The sequence below is a fragment of the Solanum lycopersicum genome, chromosome 6 (genome assembly GCF_036512215.1).
Source record: "Solanum lycopersicum chromosome 6, SLM_r2.1".
Lineage (NCBI taxonomy): Eukaryota > Viridiplantae > Streptophyta > Magnoliopsida > Solanales > Solanaceae > Solanum > Solanum lycopersicum.
In genome coordinates, this window is record NC_090805.1 from 39625899 (window position 1) to 39642880 (window position 16982).

A 16982-nucleotide genomic window follows, 5' to 3' on the forward strand; every position below is an offset into this window, starting at 1 on the left:
CATGACATTAGAAATAGAGTAGGGTATGAACTGCCACAATAGCAAATTAAGTACTAAACCAGACTTCCAGAAATACAAAAGATATAGACATATTCCATCATTAGAAAATATGATTGCACATCAAGCCCAACAAGAAGAATCACAAGCACAATAATGACAATATCTATCTGGATATATCAGACTAACAGATAGGCTCCGATAAATCTGAGTAGTATTGCTAAAGGAAGAGAAAAAATAACACGTACTGTTAGCTTCATCAACTTATATTTTAATGATGACACTATGCTAAATGATCTGCGCCAAAAATAAATGAGACATCCAAAATATGTGAAAAGAAGGCATGAATCAAGGAAGAATGACTTGTCTACGATAGATTTGAATGAAGGAAAAAGAGCACACGCTAACCACAAGAAAGAACAGGACAGCCGGACAAATTTGAATATCAGCGAGAAAATCCCTTGGGTTACATTAAGAGCAAAATACTGAAAATCAGAAAAGAAGATTGCGCAACTTCTCTTCTTCTCAGATCAATCTCAGTGACATTCCAGATCATAGATTAGTTGAAGATTAGCGAATTGGTATCAATTCCATTCTGTCCAAGCAACGGTAAAGAAGCAGCAAGCAATATAAAAGCAGATCATCATCACAGAAGTATTAAGCATTAGTTAATGTAATTATTAGTTACGGTAACTAATACTGTTTTAGACTCCCCTATTGTTTTGGAATTCAGGTAGTAGGTTAAGTTTAGCTGTAGGTTGTTTTTATCTGTAGTATATAAAGTTTGGGTACTGAATGAATAAGATTATCTTTCGACTACTTTGAAGCGCAATTTCCCTTGACCAAAAGCATAGTCACTCTTTTATCACTGTATTCAAAATAGTTTACTAGTGAAAAGAAAACTATAAGAGTAGAGGATGTGATCGACAAGTAAATTGGAATTTTTCTGGTCAAGGAGTTCAGAATAGGCCATCTATCTAATCATAAACACTCAAGCTCTAAGGAAACGCTTGTAACTCAAGGGGACTGGATTAGGCGTGATCCGAACTAGCATAGAATTCTTTGTCAACTGTGTCTTTTATGTCTTTATCGTTATTCAATATGTTGTTTTATCTAATCGTCTAAACTCTAGGGTAGCCGACTTGAAGAAATCAACAGTCAACCAATTATAACTTGACTAACATTCGAAAAGAATTATACTAATGTGGGGAGACAAATCATGGATGTGACATTCAATTCTATGCCTTACGGGCTAGGCAGAACTCTCTATGCCAGGAAATGTTATTAACGCAATTGACCAAAACACCACCCTACAAGAGATCCATGAGTGATCCGTTCCTTTCTCTTTAGGTTGATTACACCAAAGTTCCAAACTCTTTTTAAGTAAGCTATTCATTTCCTCTTTTGTACTTTTTACAAGGCTCTCCAATTTTATTTTCTTGTCATATTGCAGTTTAGTTGCAACAAGTGTTTTTGGCATTTGTGGACAATGGGAAGAACGGAAATCGACATAGATGTATATATTTGTATTATGAAATAGACAATGCTTAAAGCAAGATAACCACATTTGCACATACTGAAATATCTTGCTCAAATACATATATACAAACAAGACAATTACAAGACAGGGAAGTTACCAGTGCTATCCACACAACTTTCCTCTTTGAATGCATCTTGAATGCTGACTCCTTTCATAAGCTGATATGATAATTAAATTGGTCATTCTAGTAACTGTAAGCCTCAAAACTGGGGGAAAAAAGATAGCATCATAGGAAACAAAGTACCATTAATCAATTAGCGCTATACCTTTGCATTGATTGATTCAATACGATGCAACAATTCGTTTGCAATACTTTTTTGTGAGCCACGCAAAATGCGAATGCCAATATTCAAAATCTTCTCGATGTCAGCATAAGAAGCAATGGATGTGCAAATGTTTAAAAGCTTCAAAGCATATGGAACCAAATCCATCTTTGAATCACAGTATCGACAGAGATACTCTGCATCCAAATTGATGCTTCCTCCGACTCTCCCAGCCATGTAAGCTCGTAGAGCACACTCTAGATGGGAAACATGTCCACATATGTGGCTAGAAACTACTGTTGCTTCACAGCGAATGTAACTGTACCCATCATAGTCCAGACTGATAAGCTTGCTGCAAAGTATACAGCAACAGTCTCCGCAAAAACCAGACTCACTGCAACAGAGATCACAGAATCTGGTCTCCATAAGAGGATTTTCTGCTACTAAACTGCTACAGATTCGGTTACCAGCCTTACAAGTAATGGCTCTGAAGGAAGAATCAGACAGCAAAGGCTGCATTTTTGTCCCTGCAGATGTAGTCCTCTCTTTCATATCTGAGTCAAAATCAATATCATGTAAGTCTTCCATCCTCAATAAAGGAAAAAGATTCGGGATTCAAAGAAAAAGTATTATGCCAAGCAGATTCAACAACTTACAGATATGCAAAAAAGAAACATTTTCCCTATCTATATGGTGTTATATTTCAATTAAGCTCCGTCCCTGACAACATGCACAAACTGTGTAATCATGGACAAAATTCACTTTAAATATAAAAAGATAGAAATCAGTGTGGACTGACTAGATATTTGTAATGAATAGGACACCAAGCCTAAATCTCCATTTTCCTAAAAATCTGAATTCTTGAGAAAATTCACAAAGTTTGACTTCAAAATTAGGACTCAAATAGCCTCTAATGATGGGGTAATAAAATCTTGAAGTAAGCAGTGGGTAATAAAGACGAGAAGTTGAAACTCGTTACCCAATTGAAAAATCTCGAAAAGACCCTTCAAAATAGCCTCTACCAAGCTTCCAAAGTACAAAAATGGAGAAATGAGGATGAATGCCGATTTTTTTTTAAAAAAAATCTATCCAGGTCACTTTTACCCTTCGCGATTGCGAGCCCATACCTCTCAATTGCGATGAGTAATGCTGGATAACTCATTAGTTGACCATGCGTCATTACACAAGACCACACGATCATGATGCTCAAGATGCTATTGGGATTGCAACATCCTCCATGCGATCATGAAGCACAAGACCACATACTAATGCGACCGAGACCCAGAGCCTCATGATGCAAAGAATACTTAACGTGCATCATATACAACATAGCAGCAAACACCAAGACTCAACAAAATCACCTAATGAGCCCTCAAGATTCCTTCAAAATTTGCACATGCACAAACTAGATATGCTACCCAACCAAACTTAACGTTCCAGACTCAATGAACGTCGGGACACGTATACGAAGTCTCCTTGACCCAGTATTTGTTTAAGTAGCAATAAAATAACTTTTACTCAAAAAAACTAAATTTCCCCCGAACCTCTGAAAATTCAAACAAGCCTTCATGTAGGACTCAAAATTAAATCTAATGGTGTCGTCGAAATTCCAATTCGAGCGCTCAAACTCCAAATGTTGACTTAAGTCTACTCTTGGCCTAATTATACTTAAACTTCCACTTCAAGATCTCAAATCCACGAAAGGGTCTCCATATTTGAAAACAACTAAACTTCTAGACCAAAATATGCATTCCAGAGCTGATGGGACAGACTAAAGTTCCTTCCGTGACTCATAGCTCTGATTATTGCCAAAACCTACTTTGAACAACTTGAGGTCTCCAAAACTCTAAAACTTCCAAAAGTCTCAACTTCCCATTCCGATTTTAAAACCAACATTATAAACTGAAAACCATGACTTGGGACAACTATCGAGAGGGGCAAAATGATAAATTTTCTAGAAGTTTTTTGAAAATGTCCTTCAAGGTCGTCATTTCAAGAGGTTGTGATGATTCAGACACGTGCAAGGAAGATGTACAAATGATTTACTGCAGAAGTGTGAGAGGTTGGCTATGAATGGTTTCAAGAGAGGCAGGTTAGGTCAATGAAAAATTAGGGAGACAAGATTAGACATGATATATCGTAACTATATTTTACCAAGGACACGACCTTAGGTAGGCATTATGGAGGTCGCAAATTAGGGTAGAAGGGATTATGGAGGTCGCAAATTAGGGTCGTAGTATTATCCTTATAGTTTCTTCTCTTTGAGTTTGGTAACTTTTTTTCGAATTGGTAACAATGTATACTTCAACATTAAGGATTTGGTGGGTACCTTTAGAAAATCACAAAAGAACAAAAAGTGTAGTACTTACAAGAATCCTAAGAACTATAGAAGTTGATATGAATCCTCTTATCTTATATCTTTACACCAAAAATATAGATGTTAATTATGTTATGAATTTTTCCCTTGTTTATTTTAGGAAACTATAATTCCTATTGGCTTAGAAGACCATTTGTCCTAATAGATTTGGAAAAAGAAAATATTACTTTTATAGGATTAGAAAATAGGTTGGGGCGTTTACTCTGGATCTATTGGGGATATAGATATGGATCCTATAACATGGTATATGATAACACAATGTAGGCTAAGAGAGTCTTAAATATTGTAAGCTTCGCTTTTCTTTCATAGTAGAAAACTCTCTCTGTAGTCCTAATTGAACTTTATTAAAATCCTTTTATTATTCTCTTCTCTACTTTTTTTTTTGTTTGTGATTGTGTGCTAGTTAATCCACGATAATTCTGCGTCAATAGATATACAATGCAGCTCCATTTAAACTTGTGAATGAAGTTGGATAGATATTAAAAATTCCTACTATTTATCTCCTTCAACCTTTGAGTTTGGTTATTCTTCATTTCTTTTTGTAGTTCAATAATTGTTTTACCTTGTTTTCTTACTTATATTCAGGTTGATTTGTAAGATTGTCTATAGTATCTTGCTATAAGTTTTTACTATGTTATTTCTTTCTCTATACTGCTTATGACTGTTTTTTATCTGGAGCTGAGGGTTTATCATAAATATTCTCTCTACCTAGATAGTAATAAGGTCAACGTTCACTTTACCCTCTTCAAATCTCAATTTGTTGGATTACATTGGCTATTTTTCTGTTGTGGATAATTAAACATTATAAAACAGGTAATTAATGTTAAATTATTCACAACCATTCCAAATACTTTCAGTACGAACAACACATTTGTGTTTACACTTCTATATATTTTGATTCCTATAATACATAATTCGACGACCAAAAATGGATATCAATGACTTCCCTAATAATTTCTAAAGTGAGCAACCTCAAATCTTGACAAAAATATATATATACTACCTGTAGGTAGAGTCATTGGATAATGATCTACATCCATTGTTCTCTTTAGTAATTAACGGATATTCAATATACTTCTCAAAGAGTATTAGAAATGTTAAATACTCTCATTAAATATGAAAACATAACAAAGTTTACTCCTAGCAGCATTATAAAAATTTTCACATTTTGTTTGGTAAATTGCAAGTACTTGTAACTGGTATGATAACATTCACGTTTGACAGAAAAGGAAAAAAATAAAATACTAGGTAAAGATTAGATCCATGGTCAAAGATACAAATGTAAAGGCCAAGGGGGAGAGAGAGGTGATTTAGAATCGGTCCTTACACATAACTCGATAAACATTAAATTTATTTGGAAGTTTAGTATACACAATGAGCCATGTGGTTATTACTATTTCTTAAAGTTGATGCAAACAACTAAATAAATCTCTACATGATATATAGTGAAGAGCCTTGTTGAAGCTAACCTTTAGAGCTTGGCGAATGCTTTGAAGGAATCATCCAACTGAATGAGGCAAAAAATTGATCGATATCCATACCAGGATACTCAGATTGGAGATATTTTTTAACTGAAGTCTTACTTCGGAAGGCATTTTTCTTTCCATCTTTCGGTGCCTGAAAACGCTCCGGAAGATACAAATATCTATCTTTGAAGGTGCCTGAGTTTGTAGCTCTTCTACCTGTCCTCCAACCCCACTTATCACCAACATTTGGCCAATCCATAGGAGCATATGGTAAACCTTCACCATATTCATACTCAGAAACTGGATACAGTTGAAGCCCAGTTTCATTGATTGTAGATGCACTCTCATCATATACAACAAATGCAAGACTCTCCCCAACCTCCTCCTTGACTGACATTTAGTTGGAAATCTCTAACTCTGTTGATACCAATGAAAGTCTGAAATCATAGAAAAACAAAAAAGAAAAGAAATGTCAAAGTCTAGACCAGAAAGCAAACTGTTTTTGGCTATAAAAACTATACTTCATATGAAAATAAATGTAAGAAATACAAGTATTGGCAACCTGACCAGCAGAATGCTTGTATAGTGCAACATTCTTGACATATACATTTGAATTTATACAGCACTTCATCGGTTTCCTCTCATTAATTCTATCTTTGGAATTTACTTTACCCCTAGTTTTAGATGAAAACAATCAGCTCAACTATATATTTAATTAAACTTACTATTTATAGGAGACAATTCCATTTAGAATGGGTAGTGATAGTTAGATCTTTTATTTAATGGCGGAACTAGTTTCTCACAATGTAGTCAATTGGACCTCCTTCAATGAAAAAATATACTGTGCAATTATGGCAGACCCAATCTTCCTAGTTATGTGTAAATTGTTGAATCCCCTTGACATAAGGAAAGATACTAGTGTAGTGGCTAATGGGTTCAAAATTTGTTTTAGACATTCAAATCTTAGGTGTACATTCTAGTATATTTACCTACTTGAAGAGTAAAAAACATTATTTTTTTAGAATTGAGGTCATGTATATCGATTAACAGAAAGCCCTGACTGAATTGGAGAACATACCTGAGAGATTAGGGATTTGACTAAACTGGTTCTCCTGCTAATCCCAGACAAACACGACAAACATAAAATTCAAAAGCAAAGGAAAAAGAAAAAATCAAAACCCTAAAACAGCCTTGTGAAATGGGAAGGTTGTACTAAGTTTTTCTTTAGTATTCAAAAAATTTTATACTCCCTTCATGTGTGAATTGGTACACACCTGTCACATTCCTCTAGTTTATATATTAAGTGAATTGTTAGGATATAACTCTCCTCTTAAACAAAAATATTTAAGAACAACATTAAAGACTCATTTTTTTATTAATATTCTTAAAGTATTCTATTAACAAAGGTAAAGTAGTTAATAACATTATTAAAAGAGAGGATAGATACGGAAACAAAAATCCTACTAACAATTATCTTGAACTTTGAAAATTTCACTTATTTTGAACTATAAAAAAAGTTTTGACAACTCACTTAATTTGGACTAAAGAGAATAAATCTTAATAGTTCAGTTGGTTGATTACCTGGACTTTTGTTTCATCTTGTAGGTGAAGGTCCAATTTATCGATAGCCGATTGATGGTAAAAAAGGACATCTATTTTTTAAAAAAAATAAAGTAATGGTCAAAGTCACACTGGCATTACCAATTAATTTTTTTCCTTTCTACATAAACTATCACCATATATGTATTATTATTATTATTACATAATAATAAAAAATAATCAAGTCCAAAAATTGTATCATATAAACAATTTTAAAAAAATATATATTCGATACCTCAAAGAAAAATATAGAAGAAGAAAGAAAGAAAAAGAGCAACATAATATTATATGCTACTGCACTTTCCATTTAAATATACTATACAAAATCCTCTCTTCAAAATAAAAACCATAAGCATATAACTTAAAGAAAATGCTCAATACCCCCTCAGCCTATGCCTGAAATCTCATAGACACACTTATACAATACTAAGTGATATTCAAGACAGGTGGGGTGAATTAAAAATTCACTTAGTCAGCTATCAGTAGTCGACAGTTGACTCACCTGCAAGTTAGTAAAATAATAAACAATAACAAAAGTTGTGGTAAATAGTTGACACACAAAATTTAACCTGGTTCGGATCACTAATGTGGTGCCTAGTACAGTCCCCTTGGGTTTCAAGGGTTTTCCTTAAGAGCGTTGAAGAGATATTCTTTGTTACACCAATGATTGAACTTTTAACATTTCTGATATGGAAATCAGATTTCTACCTTGACACTGTCTCAACTTGTATACCTGCACTCGGATGTTTTTCTTTTCTCTTTTCTTTCCAATTATATCACTCAAGTGTTTACAAATTTTTATGAAAGATAAAAGAAACCTATTTGCTAAGCTTAAGTAAAGTTGTGTTCTTCGCACTATACATCTAGGTCGATATAAATAGATGATAACCTCCACTCTTTGTAAGGAAAAAACCCAATGGATTTTATCTCAATCAAAGATTACTTTAGAGAGTCCTAGATTGAGGCGATTTAGTTTATCTGTAGTAGAATCACTTCTTCTGCTTTCCTTATGCTGATTTAATCTTGTCCTTGTGTGATCATCAGACTTCTTATCTTGTGGCTTGATTTATGGCTCTTTGTTTTTCATCGCTTCTTATGATTTTCTTGTGTTGATTTGATCTTGTCCTTGTGTGATCAGCAATCTTCTTATCTTGTGGCTTGTATTGTGGTTCTTCCTATTTCCTGATGAGTTAATTGTGATTGCTGCCAAGAGTGTGAGATTCTTGCTTCTTTCCTCTATGTGCTAATTGACCATATATTTCTTTTCCTCTTTTGTCCCTTAGATTTGAGGCTTTCCTTTCCAATGCACCTCTGCATTTTAATGAAATATTTTTTTTTCTTCTTGAAGTCATTTGTGCCGATGACTTCTCTTTTTAGATTTGTGACCTACGAAAATTGAGATCAACACGTTATGAGTCTATTTTCAAAATCAAGGAACCATATGCTGTTAACAATCTCCCCCTTTTTGATAATGACAAGTTTGGTCACAATTTTAATAATAATATGGATAGTCAATTATACTGAGAGAGTTTAACTATACTTCCCTAAGGTTATATGTTGTTGATGTATGCAGCTCCCCCTGTCTTAGCTCTCCATGTTACAAAGAGAGGTATATAATTGTTTTCTCCCCCTTTGTCAAAATCAAAAAGAATATCTAAACAGCAGATTATATTAAAGTATAGACATTAGAAACTAGAATAGTCTAAGAGTTAAGGAAAACAGTAGTCCAAAAAAAAGAGAGGGACAAGCCCCTATTGAAAGATAGAGCAAAATAAAGAGGTGCAAACACAAGAGTTAATGGCCAGCCCAAAAGTACTTGAGGGATTTAATCACATTTTCGTAAAAGGTGTTCTACGAACGTTTCACATTTTTTGAGAAACTGGAGTAAGAGGTCTAAACTATAACAACAAGCTCATTGTTGGAGAAGTTGACTCCACTTTTAAGAGAGTCAACTTGCTTAATCAAGCGATTGACTGTTGAGTTACCTTCCTGCTTGATTCTTGTCATGGTAATGCACAAATTACTAATATCAGTGCTAGAGTCTTTCTGCAAGCGAAATACCTTCTCCACAACATCATGAAGGGTTTCTTTTTTTTTGACATATGTTGTACTATCTTGTGGATTCAATGTGAGTTGACATTGTTTCAATCTAGTGTCACGTAGACCGAACAGGGGTAGAAAATTATTTATAAAATAATTTCAGGGGAATAATAGGGCCTTAGTATAGTATAAGTGTGTTTCTGGGATTTCGGGCAAAGGTTGAGGGGGTACTTCTGCATTTTCCCTTATTTTATCATTTCACACCCTTTCAATATTTGATAGTTATGTGGCTCCAAAATATGCAAATATTAGTCTCTTGAATGAAAAAAAATGGTATTTATAGCTTTTGGGGTAGAGTTGTTAGAATCAATCTCAGAAAGAGATCATATGGACTATGGTCGTCCTTCCCAAAAGGTTCTGTTGAATGCCTTGAATCGGACTTGTTACAGCGGAGTACATGGCCTTGACAGAGGCTGCAAAAGAAGGGATTTGGCTGAAAGGGCTGGTTAGTGATCTTGGTCTGCATCATGATCAGGCTACGGTGTATTGTGACAGTTTGAGCGCAATTTGTCTAGCCAAGGATCAAGTCCATCATGAGAGAACCAAGCATATTGACGTGAGGTATCATTTTCTGAGAAGTGAGAAGAGAATCAAGGTGAAGAAAGTAGGAACTGCTGATAATCCTGCTGATATGTTCACAAAGTCGGTTCCACAGAGCAAGTTTCAACAATGTTTGGACTTGCTCAACATCAGAAGCTGTTAATTGCCCTGCGGGGCAATTCTGAGGAAGAGGGGGAGGCCTGGCACTATCATAGTGTGCCTGAAGAATCTGTTTGGAGAATTCAAGTCAAGGTGGAGATTTGTTGAATGCCTTGAATCGGACCCGTTACAGCAGAAAGAACGGAGTCGGGGGGTCCAGGGGGCGTAGCTTAGCACTATATATAGACGCTATGGCAAACTCTATTCTGTATTCTGTTCTTGCCTCTCCATAATAAAACTGCTCCCCCTCTTCCCCGTGGACGTAGCCAATTTATTGGTGAACCACGTAAATCTATTGTCTTGTTTTTCGTGTTTATATTTTCTCGTATTATCTCGAATTCCGCATAACAGGTTCGTTACCCTTCGTACCTTATCTCAAGATCTAATTAGCACACCTACTGTAAAAATCTTATCTGCGTCCTCAGTAATGAAAAAGCTGTAAAACTTATTGTGCCCAAATCTTTGACAGAATAGATTTTTATATTAGTACTCACCTTGTTGGTTTCCTCATATTTGTCTCATTGTCATTTTCTGTTTAGATTCCCTCAAGTATTCGCTGGATTATTACTTCTTCTTGACATACCATGTACCATAACAAATGTTCACACAGTATTAATTTTTAAGAAGGATGTCTTGCCCGTGCCTTTTGGTATATGTTGATTAACATTCACTTAGTAGAAAGGGGTTGTTAAGCACAATTTCATTTCGAATAAGCAAGTATATGTGTTTCTCTCGGGTTGGAGATTATGGTTAGTGTTGTTAAGGTTCTAACAATGAGTATCTTAACTTCAACTCATAGTCCATTCTTTTTTTTGATCTTTTATTCTAAAATCTATGTTGTTATTTTCTTTATTCTCCACTCTTCTGAGATTTGCTCTTCTTGAGTTGTTGCTTCGATTTCCAGGTTAACTATTTCCTTCAAAATTCCACCAAATTTTGTTCTTCGGGTTTTAAAATGTGGCCTTACATCTGCTCTCCAGATATAGGTATCTTATTCATCATGTCGTTTGAGCTACATTTAGAGTTCTTAGTCAATTGGCTTAGTGGGAAAAGCTAACCTTTCGGATTCAATTAACCATAAATTTTGATATGTACTTTCTCCGTTCACATTTACTTGTCTACTTTTAATTTTACACGGTTCTAAAGAAACAATGATTAATTTATATCTATACTTGGATCTTAGAAAAATGATTTGGGGACAAAGTAATTAATGTTAATAGTAAACTAGATTTTTTTTGTCTTGGTCTCTTTTTGATATTTTAAAAGTAACAAGTATAATCGAAAATCTATTTTTTTAAAAAAGTAATGGACAAGTAAAAGTAAATGGAGGGAATATCAACAATAAATTTAACATCATTAATTAATTAATGCATAGTTTCTTCAAATCTGTGTCTGTACTCTGAAGCAAACTATTATAAGTTAGCTAAGAGATGGAACTACTAAATGAGAAGACCCGTTGAAATATATCCTGACTTTATTAAATTTTATTCTACACAAGTCACAGTCCTTGACATTATTTGTGTTGTCATGTAAATTGTCTCTGTCCAATGTTGCTTCAATTATCTAAAACAAAAACTTGTTCAAGAATTACCCATCTATTCAATCTATAGTTAAAAAATAAAATTCCCAAACAATTAATTATTTAAGTACTTTCTTTTATTTTGTGGGTATTTATCCAAGTTGAGTGCTATGTTGTTGTTTCCTTGGCTTATTGGTTTTTAATGATGATTAACTGCTAAAAAACGATTGAACATGTGGGAGAATCCAAACGAATTCTGCTTCATTTCCCCGTATGAAGCACTGAGTTACTAAGTTAAATTAAAGGGTTTGAAGAGAGTTGTAGTATCGATTGTTGTGAAAATGACATCTCCAAAATTGAGACAAAATAATCGTCTTCTTCCTAAAACAAATAGTGCTAACATCTCGTGTATGATTAATCTTGCTATTACTGCCTCTTGAACAATTTATCGAATAGGTTAAAATACCAGACTTGCTCCTTAATGCAGTACCTTTTGTCAAAAGCAAAACTATAAACTAAGAACGTTTTATTGTTGTTCCCTGGATCAAAGGTAAATATTATTTGAATGTGAACAAGTCCTTGAAGTTGTTAAATTCAGCTCTATTTATCAAGTACTGCATTTTATATGGCTGTGGCTATTCTGCTAATTCAAAATACTTAACAGTTAAACTCCTTCCAAAACACCTTTTGAATTATTTTTTTGCATACAGTTGTTTGAATTTGATCCTCAGCCAACATGGCCTCATCTCTATGATATCATAGCTTATAACAACTTACTACATTCAACCTATATATAGTGACAAACTGTGTTGTGGGGGTCATATGAATTGCATCGAGATAGTATCAGCTACAGCCTACTCCATTTTTTAAGAAGATGCCTTTTTCGTGTGAATATGACACAAATTTTAGCTTCATATGGCCTCATCTTTTGAATTTTCCATGTGTACTGCAAACAGCTTTTGTGTTGAATGCCTTGAATCGGACCCGCTACAAACAGAAAGGACGGGGGTCTCGCTGCCCGGTCAGCGAGTCGGGGGGTCCAGGGGGGCGACGCGCCCCCTGGCCTTGGGGTCCGGGGGGCCGGAGACGCCCCTGGCCCGACGGTATACAATGTTGTTGTATTGGGCCCTTAATTTTCTGTTGATTCTGTATGTTGGGCCCAAGCCTTTTAGGGCGTAGCTTAGCACTATATATAGACGCTATGACAAACCCTATTCTGTAATTCTGTTTTTGCCTCTCCATAATAAAATTGCTCCCTCTCTTCCCGTGGACGTAGCCAATTTATTGGTGAACCACGTAAACTGTTGTCTTGTTTTTCGCGTTTATATTTTCTCGTATTATCTCAAATTCCGCACAACATTTTGCCATTGTTTAATTCAATAGGTGAAATTTTGGTTTGTGCCCCAATTGCACATGTCCAATCAAATACATGTATTGATAGCATATGTGTAAGTGATCTTTGCTTAAGCATTGTCTCTTGCATATTTTTTGTCAACTCAAGGAACTTTTTTGTCACGACCCAGATATTCGTGATTGGCACTCACACTATAACTAAGTTGGAGAGCTACTACTAGCAACAAACTAAAGCAAGAAATCTAAAACTAAGGTTTTTAAGTTACGGAAGCAAGTTAAACAGCTAAAGACAAGGTTTCATTACTAAATAAGGATCAAATAATTAACTAACAATGTAGAAGAATAAACCTAGAATCTGAAAGTCAATGTACCAAAACTATAACGATATTCAACTAACGGAATCTCTAATGAATTAAATAGTAACTAAAACAATATCTAAGCCTAAAATGGTGGATATAGACAAAGGAGAGTTCCTTGGCAGCCCGAACGATGTGGCTCACCCTTGAACTCGGAGCGATCACTGATCTACTATGTGAGGTCTGTCAACAGTTGCGTGAAGATGCCCTATACTCAACAAAAATAAAAAGCAAGTGCAGAATCAGTACACAATCACATTGTACTGATAGGATCACACGGATATCCCACTAGTGCAACATAAACAAGTCAATACAACATTATAATCACATGCATATATACATCGCACACTTAATATTATCCACATTAAGAACAACAACACAATTCACATGCTTTCATGTCGTTGGTCCTCTCACGGAACCCAAAGTCAACCTGTTAGCTTCCGATACGTGGCAATTCGATCCCATTTTATGCCGGATTTTGGCAATCCAATCTAATTTTATGCCTGAATGTGGCAATCCGATCCAATTTTATGCCGGAACGTGGCAATCGGATTCAAGTTAGCTTATCAGAACATGAAATTCTAATCCCTAATCACACACCACAATCACAATTACAAGTACATCATTAATGATCATACATTAATTAGTTCATGATTTCATGGTAATGATAATCACACGTTGCATTTTCAAAGTCTCTAATCAATATTGCAACATCATACATAAACAAGTATCATAATGAAGAAAGACAAGCATATCTCACACATCATAAAATCACAACCATCACCTACCTTGAAACAAGCTTAAAATCCTAAACAACTTGATCTTTCCCTTTCCGGATTTGTTCCGCTTGTTCGTGGTATACAATCAATAACGTATACACGAAAACCTATAAGGAAACACTAAATTCTTGGAAACTCACAATCTATGAGCCCTAGTTCAAAACTCATGACCTCAACTAGTCAATTAGGGTTAATTCCACCATAGAATTCTTCAAGAAATCATTGCCAATCAATATTGACCCGTTCTAAAATGTTCTACGGATCGAAAAATGAGTTCAAGGAGTGAAAAGCTTACCTCTAGATTTAAGAATAGTCGAAACAAGTTGGAATAGCCCAAGGGTCGTCTCTTAGCTCAAAAAGTCAAAAAATACAAAATAAGATCGTCTAAGGGTTTTATTTACAAAATTTAAACCCGTCATCCCGCTACAACGGCACCCATCCCGCTACAGCGACACTAATCCTGTTGCAGTAGCACAAAGCAAACCAGTGAGCTTCCCTTGAAAAATCCCAAAATTCTTTTATTCCATCTCCTCCTCGCCCGTTACAGAGAAACCCCTTCTGGTTTAGCAGCATCGATGCAGCGCCAAGAATCTCACTGCAGCAGCACGAAGAGAGGAAGTGAGCTCCTTAAGATAATTTCATTTCTCCCTTTTTACAACATCCTCTTAACTCACTACGCTCAGAAAAAGCTCTTAACGACAAAATCAATTTCCGGTGATCTACTTATCCGAATTCAATTCCGTAAAGTCGCACGGATTTCTGAACGAGTTATCTAACCGATTATGTAATCAAATCCACATTTAATCCGTCCGATTTCTACCAGGTTTCCTTTCACCTTGATGACTCTAAATTCCTCAAAATCTAGACAAGGTTGGGAAACTCCTAATATTATGAAAATGTTTTTCCAGCCCCAAATTTTTCCCATTGGCATTTCTATAACAACGAAACCCGATCGTTATATTTCTTTGTGGGTGATTTATGTAGTTAGAAACTTCATATAATAGCAACAATGCTTCATATACTAAACGGTAAAATAACAAAACACACACATAGCTCTAATTCAAGGAACTTTCTTCTGTGGGTGATTTATATAGTTAGAAACTTCATATACTAGAACCAAAGCTCCATAAACTATATGGTAAAATAATAAAATTTATCTAAATTTATGTTAATGGTAATATACACATATTTCTTTTGCTTAAATTTAATATTGATCCATAAGAAGATAGCCTGTATATTTATGAGCTTATTCTTTAAGTAAATAATTATTGTTATCTTTTCACTTTATACTTACCAAAAACTATGTTGGGAACTTGATTTAAAAAAAAAAACTGTTTGTTACTATATTACAAGAACCCTAAAACTTTAGAGAGAGAGAAAAAGCAATATACAAAAGAATCGAGAAAGCATGAAGGAATTTTGGAGCTTACTATTATTTAGATTTTACTTCTTGAACATGCTAAATTGAGATGAATTTGACCTACTGGAATATTCACACCTAAAAACGTTAAAGTTTTGATCAATTTAGATCCTCATAAAAAAGGAAAAATAAAATAAGAGTATAGTCATAAAAGAATATGTATAATGAGAGGCAACAAAAATTATAATAACTTTAAAAATATATTTGTTACAAGATATACCTATGCTCATATCTAGTAAATACAACTACAAATGAAGCAACAACACTATATCAAAATATAATAAAAAGATGAGAAATACGAAAAAGTCACCTAACGAACTAAAGTAGTATCAAAAGGAATGACAAAATCAAATTATGCACATAAAAGATATATTAAAATCGTGCTATACCAACCAAAGGAAGGTTTTTGTCAATATTTTTCCTTCCTTCTAAATTGTAATCCTAAAAATACTATATTCTCTGCAAATTGGCCGTATTTAAAATAAATTAATACAAATATCTATTAAATTTGAAGCACAAACTGCAGAACAATTTTCTAAATCACTTTGATGCATTAAGTGACATTTTAATAAGAGTGGATAAGATGATTTAGCCATATTATTATAATGTATTACTCAAAAAAAGTTCAGTTTTTATTTTTATAAGTTTGTCTTCAAGAATTCCAATAAGAGTAGATGAAAAGACTTGATTACAATATTATTTATTTATTACACCATAAAGTATCATTTACTTTTTAAAATGTTTATCTTGAAGACTTATGTCTCTATGAATAATATTTATTAGAGTAAGATATATATTCATATATTTATATCAAAATATTTTAAGTTCAATCATGTAAAAAACTCAAGATTTGCAGACAAACTTTTTTAAATTTGCATTTTTATTTGTAATTTGTAATTGTTTAAGAAATAAGTTAAACTTAGGGGGTATAAAAGTCTATTTTTTAATAGTATGTAATTCAATTTTTTAACTTAATGATTTCTTGCTTAATCACCCCTTTATGTAATTTAAATACTATTATTAAATTAGATATTTAATTAGAAATTAAGTGAATTAAGTGAAAAGGTCAATACACATTTATGTAATTAAAATGAAATAGTTTTACGAAGAAGGGCTTAAAATGCTCTCAACTATTTGAAATGGTATATAATTACCCTTTATTTACCTTACGGTCCCCAAATACCTCTAACGTCAACCTTTGCGCTCAAATTTACCTTTATTTCTTATTGCCCACACTCATAAGGTTGATGTAGGGTAAACTTATATCCCACTCTCGTAGATTAAGAGCAATTTAGGCCCTTCTCCCATTAATGTGTTCTTTAACTTGGTCTCATTTCATATTATGCCCTTCAACTTTGGGTGTGCATAAGTGTGCACTTAAACTTGTATAAACTTGAACAAGTAGACGCATGAGTCCTACGTGTCATAAGACATGTAGGACACCACGTAGGGGAAAAAATGACATATAGAATGTCATGTAGGACATGTATGTCTGTTTGTTCAACTTTATACAA

The 16982-nt window shown here is 34.1% G+C and overlaps 1 protein-coding gene across 1 annotated transcript; it reads right to left on the reverse strand.

The window, feature by feature from the left end:
- Positions 1–435: 435 nt before the first annotated feature.
- LOC112941718 (uncharacterized) lies at positions 436–6179 on the reverse strand. Its single transcript, XM_026031727.2, has 2 exons — positions 5647–6179; positions 436–2354 (listed from the first exon to the last, which is right to left on the reverse strand). The coding sequence occupies exons 1-2, from the start codon at positions 6038–6040 to the stop codon at positions 1798–1800; spliced, it is 951 nt and encodes a 316-aa protein (XP_025887512.1). The 5' UTR covers positions 6041–6179; the 3' UTR covers positions 436–1797.
- Between the last annotated feature and the right edge of the window lie 10803 nt (positions 6180–16982).